The following is a 16,410-nucleotide window of genomic DNA, read 5'->3' as shown; positions in this document are numbered from 1 at the left end:
CTTTTTTGGACACAGTCAAAATGTCGTTAGTAAATTAACTGTCCTAATTATATATAAGCTGCAAAAAAATTAAATCATGTTTTCAGGCGTCTCTCATTGTGTCAAATAATCCAATTAGGATCTTGCATACATCTAAATAAAAAAGTCTCTGCTAAATAAAAGCTTTCTAAATCCAACCAAGATTACTCCATCGAACTCGCACGTAAAGCGTTATACCTAAACGATAGCTTTCATAAGCTTCTACGAGTACAAGTATGCAAAGTGCCCTTGACAGTTTGTTTTTTTTTAAAGAGGATTTTATGTAACTTATATTTATAAACGGGCCAGAAATCAAGGTTTATTTGTTTTTAAATAAGGGTCACTATTTGGTAGGTATTGAATTTAATAAAATTATCATAATATTTTGGGTATGTACAAATCCTTGTTCACAAATCTAAAATTTTAAGGATTTATTTTTACATTTTGACATCTCAACATAGATTAGGATGAATTCGCAATTCTGGGTATTTACAGGGCTTATGACCTGTCATACGTTAGTAAAGAGATCATTTTACACCCAAAATGTTGTGAATAAAATACCTGGTCAAATTATAAGCTGCATAAAAATTTAAAATATTTTTTTCAGGCGTTTCTCAGTATGTAAATAATTCGGTAAGGATCTTATACACATCTAAATAAAAGATCTCTGCCGAAGAAAAGCTTCCTCAAACCGACCAAAGATGCTGCCGTGAACTCAAACATGAAGCGACATGAGATTTATGATGTAGGTACATATGTATGTGATCTAAAATTCGGTCTTTTGTGGTTTTAAATCATGGGTAGAATGGTGAATGTTTTGCACGCGCATAAAGTGATAACTTAACCAGCCTATGACGTTCGTAAGCCCTGTAAATACCCAGACTTCCATATTCTTCTTCATCAACTTGAAGATATAATTATCGACAGAGATAAACTTTTGTAATCTGAGCGGATTGGTATAGTATTTTTAATACGTTCTCTAAATTCCATTATAATCACCTTATGATTGGAATTATGCACGTCTGCATTTAGCCTTTTGACAATGAGTGTATATTTTGTAATTAGGTAAAGTATATCAGTGCCGGATGAGGAAAATGGGCGCCTTTGAGCTAAAATATGTATGCGGCCTTAAAGTGTTTTTATAATTTTATAAAAAAGTAATGAATTTAAGTTATTTAATACAAGTAGTAGCCATATTATTTTTTGACATCTCAACATAGATGAAGAAAAAAAAAGAATAATAACAACTATGTAGTTTTTTCCACATGAATTATATATATATATATATATATATATATATATATATATATATATATATATATATATATATATATATATATATATATATATATATATATATATATATATATATATATATATATATATATATATATATATATATATATATATATATATATATATAACGTGGTAATATTTTTCTTTTGTAAATTGCGTGTAAATAATATGTAAAGTGGGTGTATAATAATAAAAAAAACAATGTGTTGCTTTGTAATTAAAGTTTATTCTTAATTTATCTTTATAATAATTTTTATATCTATCTATCTATCTATCTATCTGATTCTGACAGTTAATAATATTATCGGAAGTCTTTTGTTTTATTCTGAGCGACGCATGCGGCATCTGGTGGTAGAACTGTTTTATGTAGGTACTTTTTGTAAGTACTTAATAAAATGTATAGGTAGGTACCTAGTTATTTTATTACATATATATATATATATATATATATATATATATATATATATATATATATATATATATATATATATATATATATATATATATATATATATATATATATATATATATATATATATATATATATATGTATATATATATATATATATATATATATATATATATATATATATATATATATATATATATATATATATATATATATATATATATATATATATATATATATATATATATATATATATATATATATATAATATATATATATTTATATATATATATATACATTTATATACATATATTAATATATATATATATATATATATATATATATATATATATATATATATATATATATATATATATATATATATATATATAAATATAAATATATATATATTTGTTTTGTTATTTTATTATATTAAAAAACCTAACCTAACATTACTAGACCAGTGTTGAGTAGACGAACGTATACATGGGTAAACTGCAAATTCCAGTTTATTTTTCTCAGTTTTCGAAGATTACCCAACAGGATTGGGCAATGCTACGTTAATCCGGATAAACCTAGGTTTACATCGTATTCTAGCATTACATACCCGTAACATATCGCTCACACCTTTCAACAACGTCATATATATAAAAAAATTAATTTTTCAGGAGACCGTTTTTACTGTTTAAAAATATAATAAAATGTATTAAAAATAAATATCAAGCCACTTTTTGAACTTTTTACTGTGCAACAGATATTTTTAAGTAAAATTTTAATGTTTTTTCTCCATTTGAAAAATATTTAGTTTTTTAAAAAAAAATTATTAAACAATACAATTTCTTTAAATGCAAAAATAATACTTTTTGCCTTGTAGCGGGTAAATATTAAGATAAAAATATGCCACTTTTGCTGGGATATAGAACATTTTGTAGACATTCCGAAAATACGCACAACTGATAATTGACGACTTTTGATATATGACGTTGTTGAAAGAAGTGAGCGATATGTCCAAATCTTTTTTCACAAATAGTGGAATTGGATTATTTCTTTAAAATGCAAAAGCAACACTTTCTACCCTGTAGCGGGTAAATATTAAGTTAAAAATATGCCGCTTTTGCTGGGATGTGGTACATTTTCTGGGCATTCCGAAAACATGCACAACTGGAAATTGACGATTTTTGATATATGACGTTGTTGAAAGGAGTGAGCGATATACATTCGAAGCTTGCACGTAAGTCCGGCACTGAGTTGTGTGAAGATGCAGCTAGATCGGTGTGTGGTTCCGTGTTTGTACGGCATAGGGTTGTGCGAGAAGAGTGACCGCGATTGATAAACCGGCTATATAATTGGCGAATCGACAAGTGCAAGAGCACTCCGGTGACAGATAGTGAGAGGATAGCGTGCCGAGGAAAGTGATACGGCGCTGGATATACAGTTCCCACACCTTCAAGATGCTGCTGGTACGTTTTTTATTTAGTCTGTCTATAGGGTATCGATCTAGCGTCCGAAAATGATCGCGAATTGACTTCAATCTCTATGTTCGTAAATTTAAATATTTTTCTCGTTTTTTTTCTTGGGTTGTAGTAGAAAAAATATGTCATAATTGCCCGATTTTAATATTCTTTAAGTAGGAGGTAGAACCGTAAGCAAACCATGGGGCTTTTATGGCTTGACTACCGATAACAGCCAAATTATTTACTCTAAAATATTGAGTGTTCAATGAATAAATATATTATCAACCAATTTCGTTTAAACAATCAGTTACAAGAAATTAATATTCAACCCTTATTTATGTGTGGGGGGTGTGTGTGTGTGTGTGTGAATGTGTGTGTTTGTTTATTTGTATGTGTGTGTGTGTGTGTGTTTGTATGTGTGTATGTGTGTATATCGATAAATATTGTAATTTCCAATTTAAAAAAATACATTATGAACCATTTAGTAAATTTCGTCCAATCAGTGTGTGTGTCTGTATGTGTGTGTGTGTGTGTGTGTGTGTGTGTGTGTGTGTGTGTGTGTGTGTATGTGTGTGTGTGTGTGTGTATATGTGTGTGTGTGTGTGTGTGTGTGTGTGTGTGTGTGTGTGTGTATGTGTGTGTGTGTGTGTATATGTGTGTGTGTGTGTGTGTGTGTTTGAGTGCAAATCGAAAAATATTGTTAATTCAATGATTTTTTTTTATTTAATTAATTTCGTCCAGCCAATTATAACCATTTAACACATAGTTTATAGACAAGTGTGTGCACGTGATGGAGTGAATGTGTGTGTGTATGTGTGTGTGTATGTGTGTGTGTGTGAGTTGTTTCGATAAATTACTTTATAAATATTTTTGAACGCCCAAATACTGAATTGTTCTGTAAGTAATAATTGTGCATTCAAGACATTGCGAAATTCTTAAAATATCGAGTGTTTATTTTCTTCTAGAAAGCTCCTTCCTTGGAGAGACTTCAGCATTTTTAAAGTTCAAAATAAATATCATATTAGATAATTTCTCCGGGTCAAAGATATAAATTACGACTCGTTGAAAATGGAAAGGTTGGTTTCATGCGTTTAAAATACACGACGTTGGTGTTACTGACATCAATGTATGTAATTTATCTTACAGTCACATACAAAATCAGCATAATCGCAAATTTACACTATCCTTACTCAATTATTAGGTATCCTAGACTATAGAAGACAATCAATTATATTTGTATGTAAAATAATTCAGGAATAATCTTATTTCATAAAGGCATCTGTTTATTAAAAAACCTACTAAACTCAACCACAGATGATGCTGATAAATAGCATGCGAAAAGTGTTAATTGAAGCATAAATATAACTTCAGAAATTTGAGTAGTGTGGTTGTCAATCATGGGTAAAATGGTGAATGTTAGGGTGGTGACTGGCGGAGCCATTTCGTCGTAACGTAGCACGTTACGGTGCGAGCTTTCGTATAGTCAGTACAGCGAGCCGAGCGCTCCATTCATAGTTTCAGATGCTCACTGATGCTCGCCGCGAGCGATGTTACGACGAAATGTTCCGGTCAGTCACCACCCTTAGTGACAGATCACTAATCCGACCATAAATCTTGCAGTGGGTCGTTCATTAGAAAATCATTCGAGTTATGAGAAAAATATGACAAAAAGAAAATTTCTGTTGTTGTAAACGCTCTTTATTTAACTTATTATTTGTTGATATCTCAACATAGATGAAGAAGAATATGGTAAAAGTATAGGCACTTACATTTATAGATATATTATAAATCCATTCTTTTTTGACATCTTAACAAGGATGAAGAAGAATATTGAAATCTAGGCATTTACAGGGCTTACCTTCAGGAATTTACCTTCATGGGCTGGTTTGAGTGACCACTTTACACACGTGTAACATTCACCAATTCTACCCATGATTGACAGCCAAATTCTTGGAACTTCTAGATATATTGATCAACTCGAAACACAGTGTGCGAGACTTACTACAAACATCTATTGTGGGATGAGGAAAGCTTTTATTAAGCAGAAACTATTTCATTTTCAGAAACTAGTATTTGGACACACTCAAAATATTGTAGATATATATTTATATACATTTATATATTTTTTTATAAAATAATATGTATTTCAATTTCATACTATTTCTGTGAGCCTAAGCGGCTCGTAATTAGAAGCAGGTATCAAATTGTGATAGAGTGGGTTCGAACCGAGAAACTCTGACTTAAGAGACCGCGACACTATCCACGGGACCACAACCCGACCCATATATATGTAGGTAACACATATATAACAATTATATATATATATATATATATATATATATATATATATATATATATATATATATATATATATATATATATATATATATATATATATATGTAATAAATTGTCCACCTCCGTAGTGTAATGGTCAGCACGCTCGGCTACCGTTCTGGAGGTCCCGGGTTCGATTCCCAGGGGGGGGGTCAAATAAGTATAAGTGATTTTTTCACTGTAATATTTATTCAATATTATCCTGAACTGGTACCTGAAGCGGAGGGCTGATCACCTTTCCTTCATGTGTAAACGATCAAGATAACACTGCGTTTATATGAAGCAGTGCCCTACGCACCATTGGGGTGCGGATAAGGGTTTTATTATTGTTTATTACAACATGTATCTATTTAAGACATTTAATGTATTTTTTAGAATTTTAATATATATATTTTTTTTTATCTTTTAGAAGGTTATGGAAGTATTTGGTTTGGTATGTTAAAATATTGATGTAAATAACTCGAACCTCGAATTTGTGAATAAAAATTTGTGACATACTTTTAAAAAATCGCTCTCATGTTACTAAATTCTCGTTTTCTGAATAAATTATTGATCAAATTTATTTCTGAGTCAATGTTGAAAAATTTGACCTATGTATGACAAAACCCTACTTTATAGTATAATTAACGTGACCATTTATTTTTGTCCTCAAAACGGGACATCTACCAATTTTTACGTAATAGTATGTTATTCAAGAAAACACTTATTTTTTCATAGTTTTTGTGTATTAATAAAGTGAAAAGGAATGTTGATAAAGAAAATAAGAGGAATAAATAATATAATTTATATTTGAAGCACTAACTTTGTGATTTTCCATTTTATACTTAAAATGTAACTTTGTTTTAAAATCACTATAAATATTTTATTTTAACTTAATTATAATATCTACCGGTTTCGAAGCTAACCGCTTCTTTATCAAGACTGATAAATACTTAAGACTGATTATTAATTAATATTTAAGTATGGAATAAATACTATAAATGTGAAAAATTATGTCTTTCAGGCTATCTAAAAACGGGACGGTCCCGTACAAAACGGGACGTATAGTCACTTTAAGTATAATGCGAGTGAGGCCCTTGAATAAACAAGAGTTTCATGGTTAATAGTTTTTACTATCTACTAAATTACTAAAAATACTTGACAGGTCGTAAGCCCTGTTTAATGCTCCTTCGCAATACCCAGACATACACATTCTTCTAACATTTTGAGTGTGTCCAAATACTTGTTATTGCTGGATTATCTCCAATTATAGGAGTTATTTTCATATTATTTTTTAACATCTCATCAAAGATGAAGAAGAATATGGAAGTCTGGGCATTTACGGGGCTGACGACCGTCATAGGCTGATTTAAGTGATCACTTTACACACGTGTAACATTTACCAATTCTACCCATGCTTGATAACCACACCAGTCAAATTCTTGGAAGTTCTTTAAATATAAATGAACCAATTTCGAAGCGTTGTTCTTCAATCACTAGAACTTCACTTCTATTATTAAGAATTTGAGTAGTGTGGTTGTCAATAATGGGTAGAATTGGTGAATGTTACACGTGTGTAAAGTGATTACTTAAACCGGCCTATGACGGTCGTCCGCCCCGTAAATGCCCAGAATTCCATATTCTTCTTCATATTTGATGAGATGTTAAAAAATAATATGGAAATAACTCACATTCTTCTCATCTATGTTGAGGTTTTAATAAAAATAACTCAAACCCAGAATTCGTGAACAAAGATTTGGATATACTTTTGAAACATCTAACACAATTGAGTTGGAGACCAAATTAAACAGTCAATTAAAGAATTAAGTTCTGTTTTGAATATTGAAACCATTTACTTTGTGGATCATAGTGATACATTATTTTGAGAAATAAAAGGACTTTGTTTTTTGATCCACTCACGTTTTTATTAAAAACCAACTAATTTTGGCAACAACCTGTTGCCCTCTTCAGGGCTTATTTTATTAGTCATAAAATTCATATTAGTTTATTTTATCAGTCATAAACATTCATTTTTGAAATCGTAGTCATACAGGAGAATGTGACCAAGTGCATTGTTTTACAAAAACGTGATCATTGACTATTTGATATCTTACTAGCTTAATATTACCCTGAAATAAATCCCAAAGAATTTTAAACTTGGATTATAATATATATATTGACTTGGTTAAAATGACTAACTGCATTGGTGATTATTTTCTTGCCAAGCAAAACTGACTTAAATGGCCCTCCTGAACATTTTACGTTTTGGTAGTTGGTCACTTTCTCCTGTACGACTACGATATATGACGTTGTTGAAAGGAGTGAGCGATATGTCATTAAATATAAACACCTGGAAGAGGGATAGGAGGGAGGAAACGGGGAAAACGGAAAGATCGACACTCAAGTCCAAGACAAATTATGTTAAAATAGGGACACACCACAATATAAATATCGCCTTACTATGTACGCCTTGGCAGTGCTGATAATGTCGAGTACAACATATTCATCGTTGACCAATTTCGATAAACGAAATATCCACAAAAAAAGCAAGTTATTTTATTATTTAAAAATCGCTCTCATGTTACAAAATTCTCGTTTTCTGAATAAATTATTACTCAAATTTAATTCTGAATGTTGAAAAATGTGACGGATGAAATGAAACGCATGACTCAACCCTACTTTATGGTATGTTTAATGCGAGTAGAGTCCTTGAATTAACAGGAGTTTCATGGTAAATAGTTTTGAACAGCTACTAACTTACTCGACTCGTTTCATCACTAAACCGGTTGGATATTTCAGATTTTAGTTGCGTCTTTCCTGGCAGCAGCCTTGGCAGCTCCGGTGGAGGATCAGCCGTACATTCTGAACTACGAGAGCGACAGTGATGGATATGGTAGATACAATTTTGCGTAAGTATCATCCAATACCCTATTAAAGCGGACAATCAATAGCCCGCAACTTCATTTTTTTAACCCTTTCAATGCTGGAATGAATTAATATGTTTTATATTGTAACTGCTGACAGTTGGTAGAATTTAATTTTGAATTTTCGGGTAATATATTCAAAATTAAACACGGTTACATATTCATATATGTATGATAATATGTTACGCGTTTCGTCTTATTAAGACATTATCAAACACTCTTGTTTGAATATGTCTTAGTCGAGTACGTGACAATACGTGACGTATGATAATATGTGACGCGTTTCGTCTTATTGAAACATTATCAAACACTCTTGCTTGAAAATGTCTTAGTCGAGTGTTTGATGTCATCATATCTATGTAAATGAAAGTATAATTCAATCCAATAACCGTGTTTAATTTTGGATATATTACCCAACAATGTATTAATATGGCCTTACCCAGTAGGCTGTGATTTTTTCAATAAAAATTTAACCTAAAGAAAAAAAAAATCTACACAGATATAAAGGATATTGTGAAAACTTACCGAATATATACCATGTGGCGTTTGAGCTGCCTTTTACTCAGAAAAACACATTTTAAATATTTTTGGTTGTCACAACTTGATACAGGAAACCCATTTAGGTACTTAGCGGAATATACCTGTGTTTATAAAATATGTTTATTAATTTATTTATGTATATTAACTTAGATTTGAAAAAGATTGAAATAAATGTTAATGTTGCATGAAAATAAAAGCATTTTCTGGCGTTTCTCATGTGTGTGATTATAATCCAGGATTCGGATCTCACATACTAATATAAGAGTTTCTGCTTAGTAAGAGGCTTCTTTACATCTCACCAATAGATGTCTCTAGTGAAGTTCTAGTGATTCATGAACAAGGTTTCTAAATTGGTTCATATATATAGAACTTCCAAGAATTTGAGTAGTGTGGTAGAATTGGTGAATGTTACACGTGTGTAAAGTGATCACTTAAACCAGCCTATGACGGTCGTAAGCCCCGTAAATGCCCAGACTTCCATATTCTTCTTCATCTTTGATGAGATGTCAAAAAATAATATGAAAATAACTCCTGTAATTGGAGATAATCCAGATTTTGTGAACAAGTATTTGGACACACTCAAAATGTTGTAAAATAAAAGCCATTTAAAAAAAAACTGTAGTCGGTAACACTGTATCAGAGACTCTCAGTGAAAGCTTTTAGAAAGATGACTGCAACTTTGATAATATCGGTAAATTGTAATATTTTAGTATTTCTTGGTCTTCTTAAAAGATGTCTCTATATATTCTAATTAAAAAAATATTCCGATCGGATTTGACATTGGCTTTCGACAAGCTCAAAAGAGAGCGCGTTTACGCGCTCATTTTGTATGGCCGGTCTGGCTCCTGACCCGGCCACTTTCAAGTATTTGACATACTTGATTGTGCCAAGTTTTCCTCGGTCTTCCTCTGCTTCTTTTTCCAACTAAATTCACCTCATAAATTTGTTTTACCGTTCTTTCCTCACTCATACGTTCCACATGTCCAAACCATCTCAACACACCTTTCTTAATTTTATCGATAATGCTTATCTCAGCCATGCATTCTTTCCTTTTTTCATCATTCGAACATCTATCAAACATCGTTTTCCCACACATTCGTCTGAGGGATCGCATTTCGATCACAAACGATGGTCATAGTCAACATTTTAAATGTGTCTTAATCTTTGCCTGATTTGTGTAATGTGTTCAAAAATTTAGTTCACCAAAAAAAAATGTTAACCAGACTATGACAGGTTATAAGCCCTGTAAATACCCAGACTCCCGTATTATTTTTCATCTTTGTTGAGACATCGAAATAACAGTCATCGTGATGCGTGTGTGTCAGTGACCCAGACACCCATTGTGTAATTTTCATTTATGGGACAAAAGTGTTGTAACACTAAACTTTATGATAGAGATGCAGATTTCTTAAAATACATTGCGTTACGTCTTCGCGGCGATTACATAAACAATCGTAATGTATCTTTGCATGTTGCGTAATATTGTTGAAGGTCATTTACGCAATAATTGCCGATGACCTTTACACGGCCTGCCAGACGAGCAAAGGTGAAAGTGTTGTGTTCACAATCTTCAACTCAACATCAATTTTTCCCCTCAAGAATTTCGTGTGCGTTTCGAACAGCTTACCTCGTTGTATACAAATATTTACACATTAATTTACTGTACCTACTTACAAACATTTATTAACCCTTTGGCTGATGAGTTTTTATAAAGATTTTACTTGAAAAAATATATATTTTTTAATTTCATTATTTTACAACATTTTTAGTATGTCCAAATACTTGTTCGAAAGTCTGGATTATCTCCAATTAGGAATTATTTTTTACATTATTTTTTGACATCCCAACATAGATGAAGATGATTATGGAAGTCTGGGCATTTACAGGGACGTGTAAAGTGATCACTAAAACCAGCCTATGACAGTCGCTTTCCCCGTTGATGCCCTGACTTCCATATTTTTCTTCATCTTTATTGAAAAGGCAAAAAATAATATGATAAATAACTCCTATAATTGGAGATAATCCAGATTTATGAACAAGTATTTGGACACACTCAAAATGTTGTTAATAAAAGTAACTTTTTAAATTTAATTTTTTCCGCCTGCGTAGTGTAATTCTGCACGCTCGGCTACCGTTCTAAAGGTCCCGGGTTCGATTCCTAGTGGAGTCAAATAATGTAAGTGATTTTTTCACTCTAATATTTATCATGAATTAATTTTTCTATCAAGCACAGTTTTTTTTTAGTCAACTAAGTTACATTTTATTTTAAAAAAAACACATAAAAAATAATATTCTTTGAAAAAGCCATAACTAAGTGAACGAAATGTCAATATATTAATTTTTTATGTTTTTTTATTAATAAAATACAGCTCAAAAAATACTCAAAAAATCTGTGTTTGATTTAAAAATTAATACATAAATTAAAATTGAGTTCTAGAAATTCAACGCCAAATCAATAAATAAACTAATGTTCATTCTATATTACCCTGGACCGGTACCTGAAGCGGAGGACTGATCACCTTTCCTTCATGTGTTAACAATCAAAATAACATTACGTTTATATGATGCAGTGCCCTATGCACCATTGGGTGCAGATAGAGGTTTGAATATTAATTATTTAAAAGTTTTCGTTGTAATTTTTCAGGTTTCAGACTTCAGACGGGACCAAGCGTCAAGAGCAGTCGGAGCTTGTCAATGCAGGAGATCCCGAGAAGGAATCACTGATAGTCAGAGGATCATTCAGCTACATTGGTCCAGATGGTGTGACGTATTCGGTGACGTATATCGCCGACGATGATGGCTTCCACCCGCAAGGAGAGCACATCCCGAAACCACTGCCAGGGGTAAATTATGATAAAATCTAATTTATATTTGAAGCACTAACTTTATGATTTTCCATTTTATAATTAAAATATTAATTTGTTTTAAAATCACTTTAAACATTTTATTATAACTTAATTTTAAGATTTACCGTTTTCGAAGCTAACCGCTTCTTTATCAAAACCGATTTATACTAAAAGTAGATAGTGTTTTAGTATTAATCAGGCTTGATTAAGAAGCGCTTAGCTTTGAAACCGGTAGACATTATATATATACCGGTAGACTATAATTAAGTTATAATAAAATATTATTGTTGATTTAAAAACCAAATTACATTTTAATTATACAACAAAATCGAACATACTACCCCTAAAACAAATATCCTTTATAACAAACAATTCATTCACAACACTTTGGGTGAGTTCAGAAATCTTGTTCAAATAACATGTCTTTTAACAAAAAAAAACATGGAAAAAAACTACAATAATTAATACGTTTTTGCACTAAGGCAGCAATGTAACATATACATGGTATCATCTAGTTTTACTAATTTCATTTCAAATTAACTGTAGGTAAGCAAAATAAAACTTTTTCTTACATTTTACGCGTAAAATAGTATTGATTTGGTTCTACGGTATTCCTTTAAATACATTTTAGTTGTAGACTTGATATCCATAACAAATATTGGTAATGTTAAATAATTACACAGATGAATACTAGTATTTACTTTCAAAATCTATCAATAGATGGCTGTTGTCTGATCATAACACAGGCAATGACCCTTAACTAGGTCCTTCACATATAAACATGGGTCAATGCTACCAATAAAACGAAAATAAAAGTATAACATGGAAATATTTTAAGGCATTTTTTTCTTAAATTGAACGAAAAACTAGCGTTTCTTTAAACGCAAACTATATATATTTATATATATTTATATATATATATATATATATATATATATATATATATATATATATATATATATATATATATATATATATATATATATATATATATATATATATATATATATATATATATATATATATATATATATATATATATATATATATCTACAATATATTTCTATAACTGTCATCGTAAAAATCTTTTATTTATTTTCTATCTAATACTTACAGGTAATCTGTAATCCTTATTTCACTATTCGAACATCTATCATACATCGTTCTGTCGCACATTCTTCTGATTGATCGCAAACATCCAAGAACACAACAAATTTAGACATAGCTGTACATACAGTGTTTGAATTGGTATTTACCAAGATAAACTTAAATTAAAAATGGGTAGATATTACCACAAACTGACTGCCGAATCAATTCACGAAAAAAAATATTTAAAATTGGTTGATTAATCGAGATTTCTAAAATTTTCAGAGTGAACCTGTACAACCTATGCCTGTTGGCTTACCACCAGGAACTATTGCTTCTCTTCTAGGATAAATATTATTTTTATCAAAATTAAATATTTTATTATAAGTTTATAAAAGAAAATTATTTATGACATGCAATCAAATACGACATAGGGTACTAGTACCTACTTTGAAATTTAATTTTTAAAATTTTATATTTAATGGTAACTAGCTGCACTCAGCCACGCGTTACTGCAGCTCAGTCTAATTAAATTGAAAGAAATAAATTAGAAGACACATTTTAATAAATACAATCGAATTGATTGAAAATTCCAAGAAATAGCAGTGTTAATAAGCACGTTGTTCGCCATGTTCAATGTTGCCATTACTTTTAACAAATAGGGCTACCATTATGGTAAAGAAAACTGTTTGTTTATCTTTAAAAAAAATTATTTCTACTTGTCACCGGTGTATATAAAAAAAACTTACGTATTTAAATGCAATGTTGTGTTAAAATTTCAAAGCTTTAAGCTCGGTGAATTAATTAACTCAAAGAGTATATATTTTTATTTATCACATTTATTTATTCATTATTCTGCATAAAAGTAAATTATTTTATAATTAACACATTGCTCTTCTTAAAATTCTTCCCACCTTCTAATTCCTACGATTTTTAAGTTGGAATTTTACAATAGTACTTTAATTTGCACATATTATATTATGTAAAATAAAATAATATATACTAGAATATAGTACATACTCATCCATTAAAAATTACTATAATATATATTTGAAGCACTAACTTTGTGATTTTACATTTTGTAATTAAAATGTAACTTTGTTTTGAAATCACTAAAAATATTTTATTTCAAGAGTTAAATAGATAGTTTATTAAAATTAAACACTTGAATAATCCACTTAATCGAGTTTTATTTTATTTACGACTAGTTTCGAAAACGACAATTGTTTTCATCTTCTGGTACAAATTAAAAGTAATCAAGTCATTCCACAAAGTTAATGCCGAATCAATAAATAATATAAGTAGATAGTGTTTTAGTAATAATCAGTCTCGATAATGAAGCGGTTAGCTTCGAAACCGGAATCCATTATAATTAAGTTATAATTAAATATTTAAAGTGATTTTAAAACAAAGTTACATTTTAATAATTAAAAATTACTTTTCAATAACACTATAATGCTTACAAATACTAATAAATCTGAACTATGTATATAACGTCTGGTTTATGTACAGGGAAATCACAAAAAATGCTCTCTACTTTTCTAACTCTTTCAGATTGAGGTCGATTCTCCTCCCAGCCCTATCATCCCAGAAATCACTACACTCAACCAACCTCGTTTTGAATCACTTCCAGCGGGACTAATAGGTTCTCTCATAGGAGGATAATTATTATCTAAAAATAACATGTATGCATTTTTATTACATCTAAGAAAATGCTAAAGGCCTTATCAGGCATTATACAGTATCAATAATAAGTAAAAACTCATCTTGTGCACACTTGACCGCAAGTCATTTGCAGCTGTCGATTACGACTGCTTAACAAGTTGACTGGCAATTTAATTTTCGTAAAAAGCTCATTTTTCGTATTTCATGGTATTATTTAGTGGTCAGGTCAGGAATCAGATGCCTCTTCGATACCGAAATACTTATAATGTAATTTTAAATACGATAAGAATTATATTTTTTTAATATATCTGGACCGCTCTGTATTTTTAGATGAATAACAAAGAATGTTCCTATTTTACATGAAGAACATTGTAGAATATATTATAGTACATACTTATACATAGTTTTAAATCACGGTGGGCAGTTGAGTTGGGCAAGGATAAGGCATAGTAGGCACTTGTGTTTCTATTTGGAACGCGAGTAATCCAGGGTAGGCACTGCTTTTCTGCCTATATACAATGCACGCCTCTGCTCATACATTAAAAATTACTATAAATAACACAATAACATTTACATATATATACCTACTAATAAATTATTTTAATGAGAGATTTAGTAGTAAAAAAAATCAACATTTCAAAGACCAAAATACATAGAATGTAATTCTTAATATACAATGGCACAAAAGTCGTGACTCATAGCTTAATGTTTTTTTGTGAAAATACAAATTTGTGGAAAATGTACAAAATACAAAAAATTGGGCTCTTATTGTCATCAACACTTCGCTCACTCCTTTCAAGAACGTCATAAATCAAAAATCATCAATTTTTAGTTATGCATGTTTTCGGAATGCCCAAAAAATGTACTATATCCCAGCAAAAGAAGCATATTTTTAACTTTATATTTACTCGCTACACGACAGAAAGTGTTGTTTTTGCATTTTGAAGAAAAAGTATTGTTTAATTATTTTTTTAAATAAGCTAATTATTTTTCAAATGGAGAAAAAACCTTCAGGTTTAACCTAAAAAGATCTGTAGCACAGTTAAAAGTTCAATAAGTGGCTTGATATTTATTTTTAATAAATTGTATTATATTTGTATACTTTAAAAACGTTCTCCTGAAAATCACATTTTTTGATTTATGACGTTCTTGAAAGGAGTGAGCGACTTGGCCGATATTATTTTATCAAAAAAATAAGTAAAACATCAAAGAAACGCAATCAAAATACGGAAACAAAATTTTTTATCCATAAAATAATTACACCCAAAAAACATCGGTTTACAACTGGTATTTTGTGCCACTTTATATTTAAATAGTAAAAAAAAAACTATAAAATAAAATAAAATTTATTAAGTTTTTTTTTTTAATAATGTATTGTGAGGTCTGGATCTCCCTGTATTATATATAGGAGAATCAGAAAGAATGTTCCTACATTTTTAACATTTTCAGGTTGAACTCGTTTTTCCACCCGGCCCCCCCTTCCCACCAACTCCACCACCACCACCACCACCAACAACACCACCGCCATCCCCACGACCAATTCAGACCACTTTTGCACCAGGACTAATAGGTTCTCTTCTGGGAAAATGATTTTAAAAATATATAAAATGTAGGTATTTCCATAATGTATTGGAATATACGAACAGCCGGAATTGGGCATTTTACAGTTTCAATACAAAACCTCATCTTATGCGCACTCGACCGCAAGTCAACTGCAGCTGTCGAATGCGACAGCTTAAAATCCAAATGTGTATGGAAAATTTAAATATCCTAATAATTTTATTAGGAAAACCAACAGCTACTATAAATTTTTATCCGCCTCCGTAGTGTTATGGTCAGCACGCTCGGCTACCGTACT

At 30.4% G+C, this 16,410-nt stretch overlaps 1 protein-coding gene across 1 annotated transcript in view; it reads left to right on the top strand.

Moving 5' to 3' along the window:
- Positions 1-3,035: 3,035 nt before the first annotated feature.
- Positions 3,036-16,410, top strand: part of LOC148308970 (pupal cuticle protein Edg-78E-like) — a 38,650-nt gene continuing 25,275 nt past the window's right edge. The window contains exons 1-3 of the mRNA XM_088260768.1: positions 3,036-3,183; positions 8,291-8,400; positions 11,600-11,798. Coding sequence (XP_088116894.1) covers positions 3,175-3,183; positions 8,291-8,400; positions 11,600-11,798 — 318 coding nt within the window. The 5' untranslated portion in view covers positions 3,036-3,174. The remainder of the gene's footprint in view (positions 3,184-8,290; positions 8,401-11,599; positions 11,799-16,410) is intronic.

The sequence above is a fragment of the Brachycentrus maculatus genome, unplaced genomic scaffold (assembly GCF_059751285.1).
Source record: "Brachycentrus maculatus isolate JH-2025_06_01 unplaced genomic scaffold, ASM5975128v1 h1tg000142l, whole genome shotgun sequence".
Lineage (NCBI taxonomy): Eukaryota > Metazoa > Arthropoda > Insecta > Trichoptera > Brachycentridae > Brachycentrus > Brachycentrus maculatus.
Note: the sequence above shows the minus strand (reverse complement) of the source record. Positions and strands in the feature narration are given on the sequence as shown.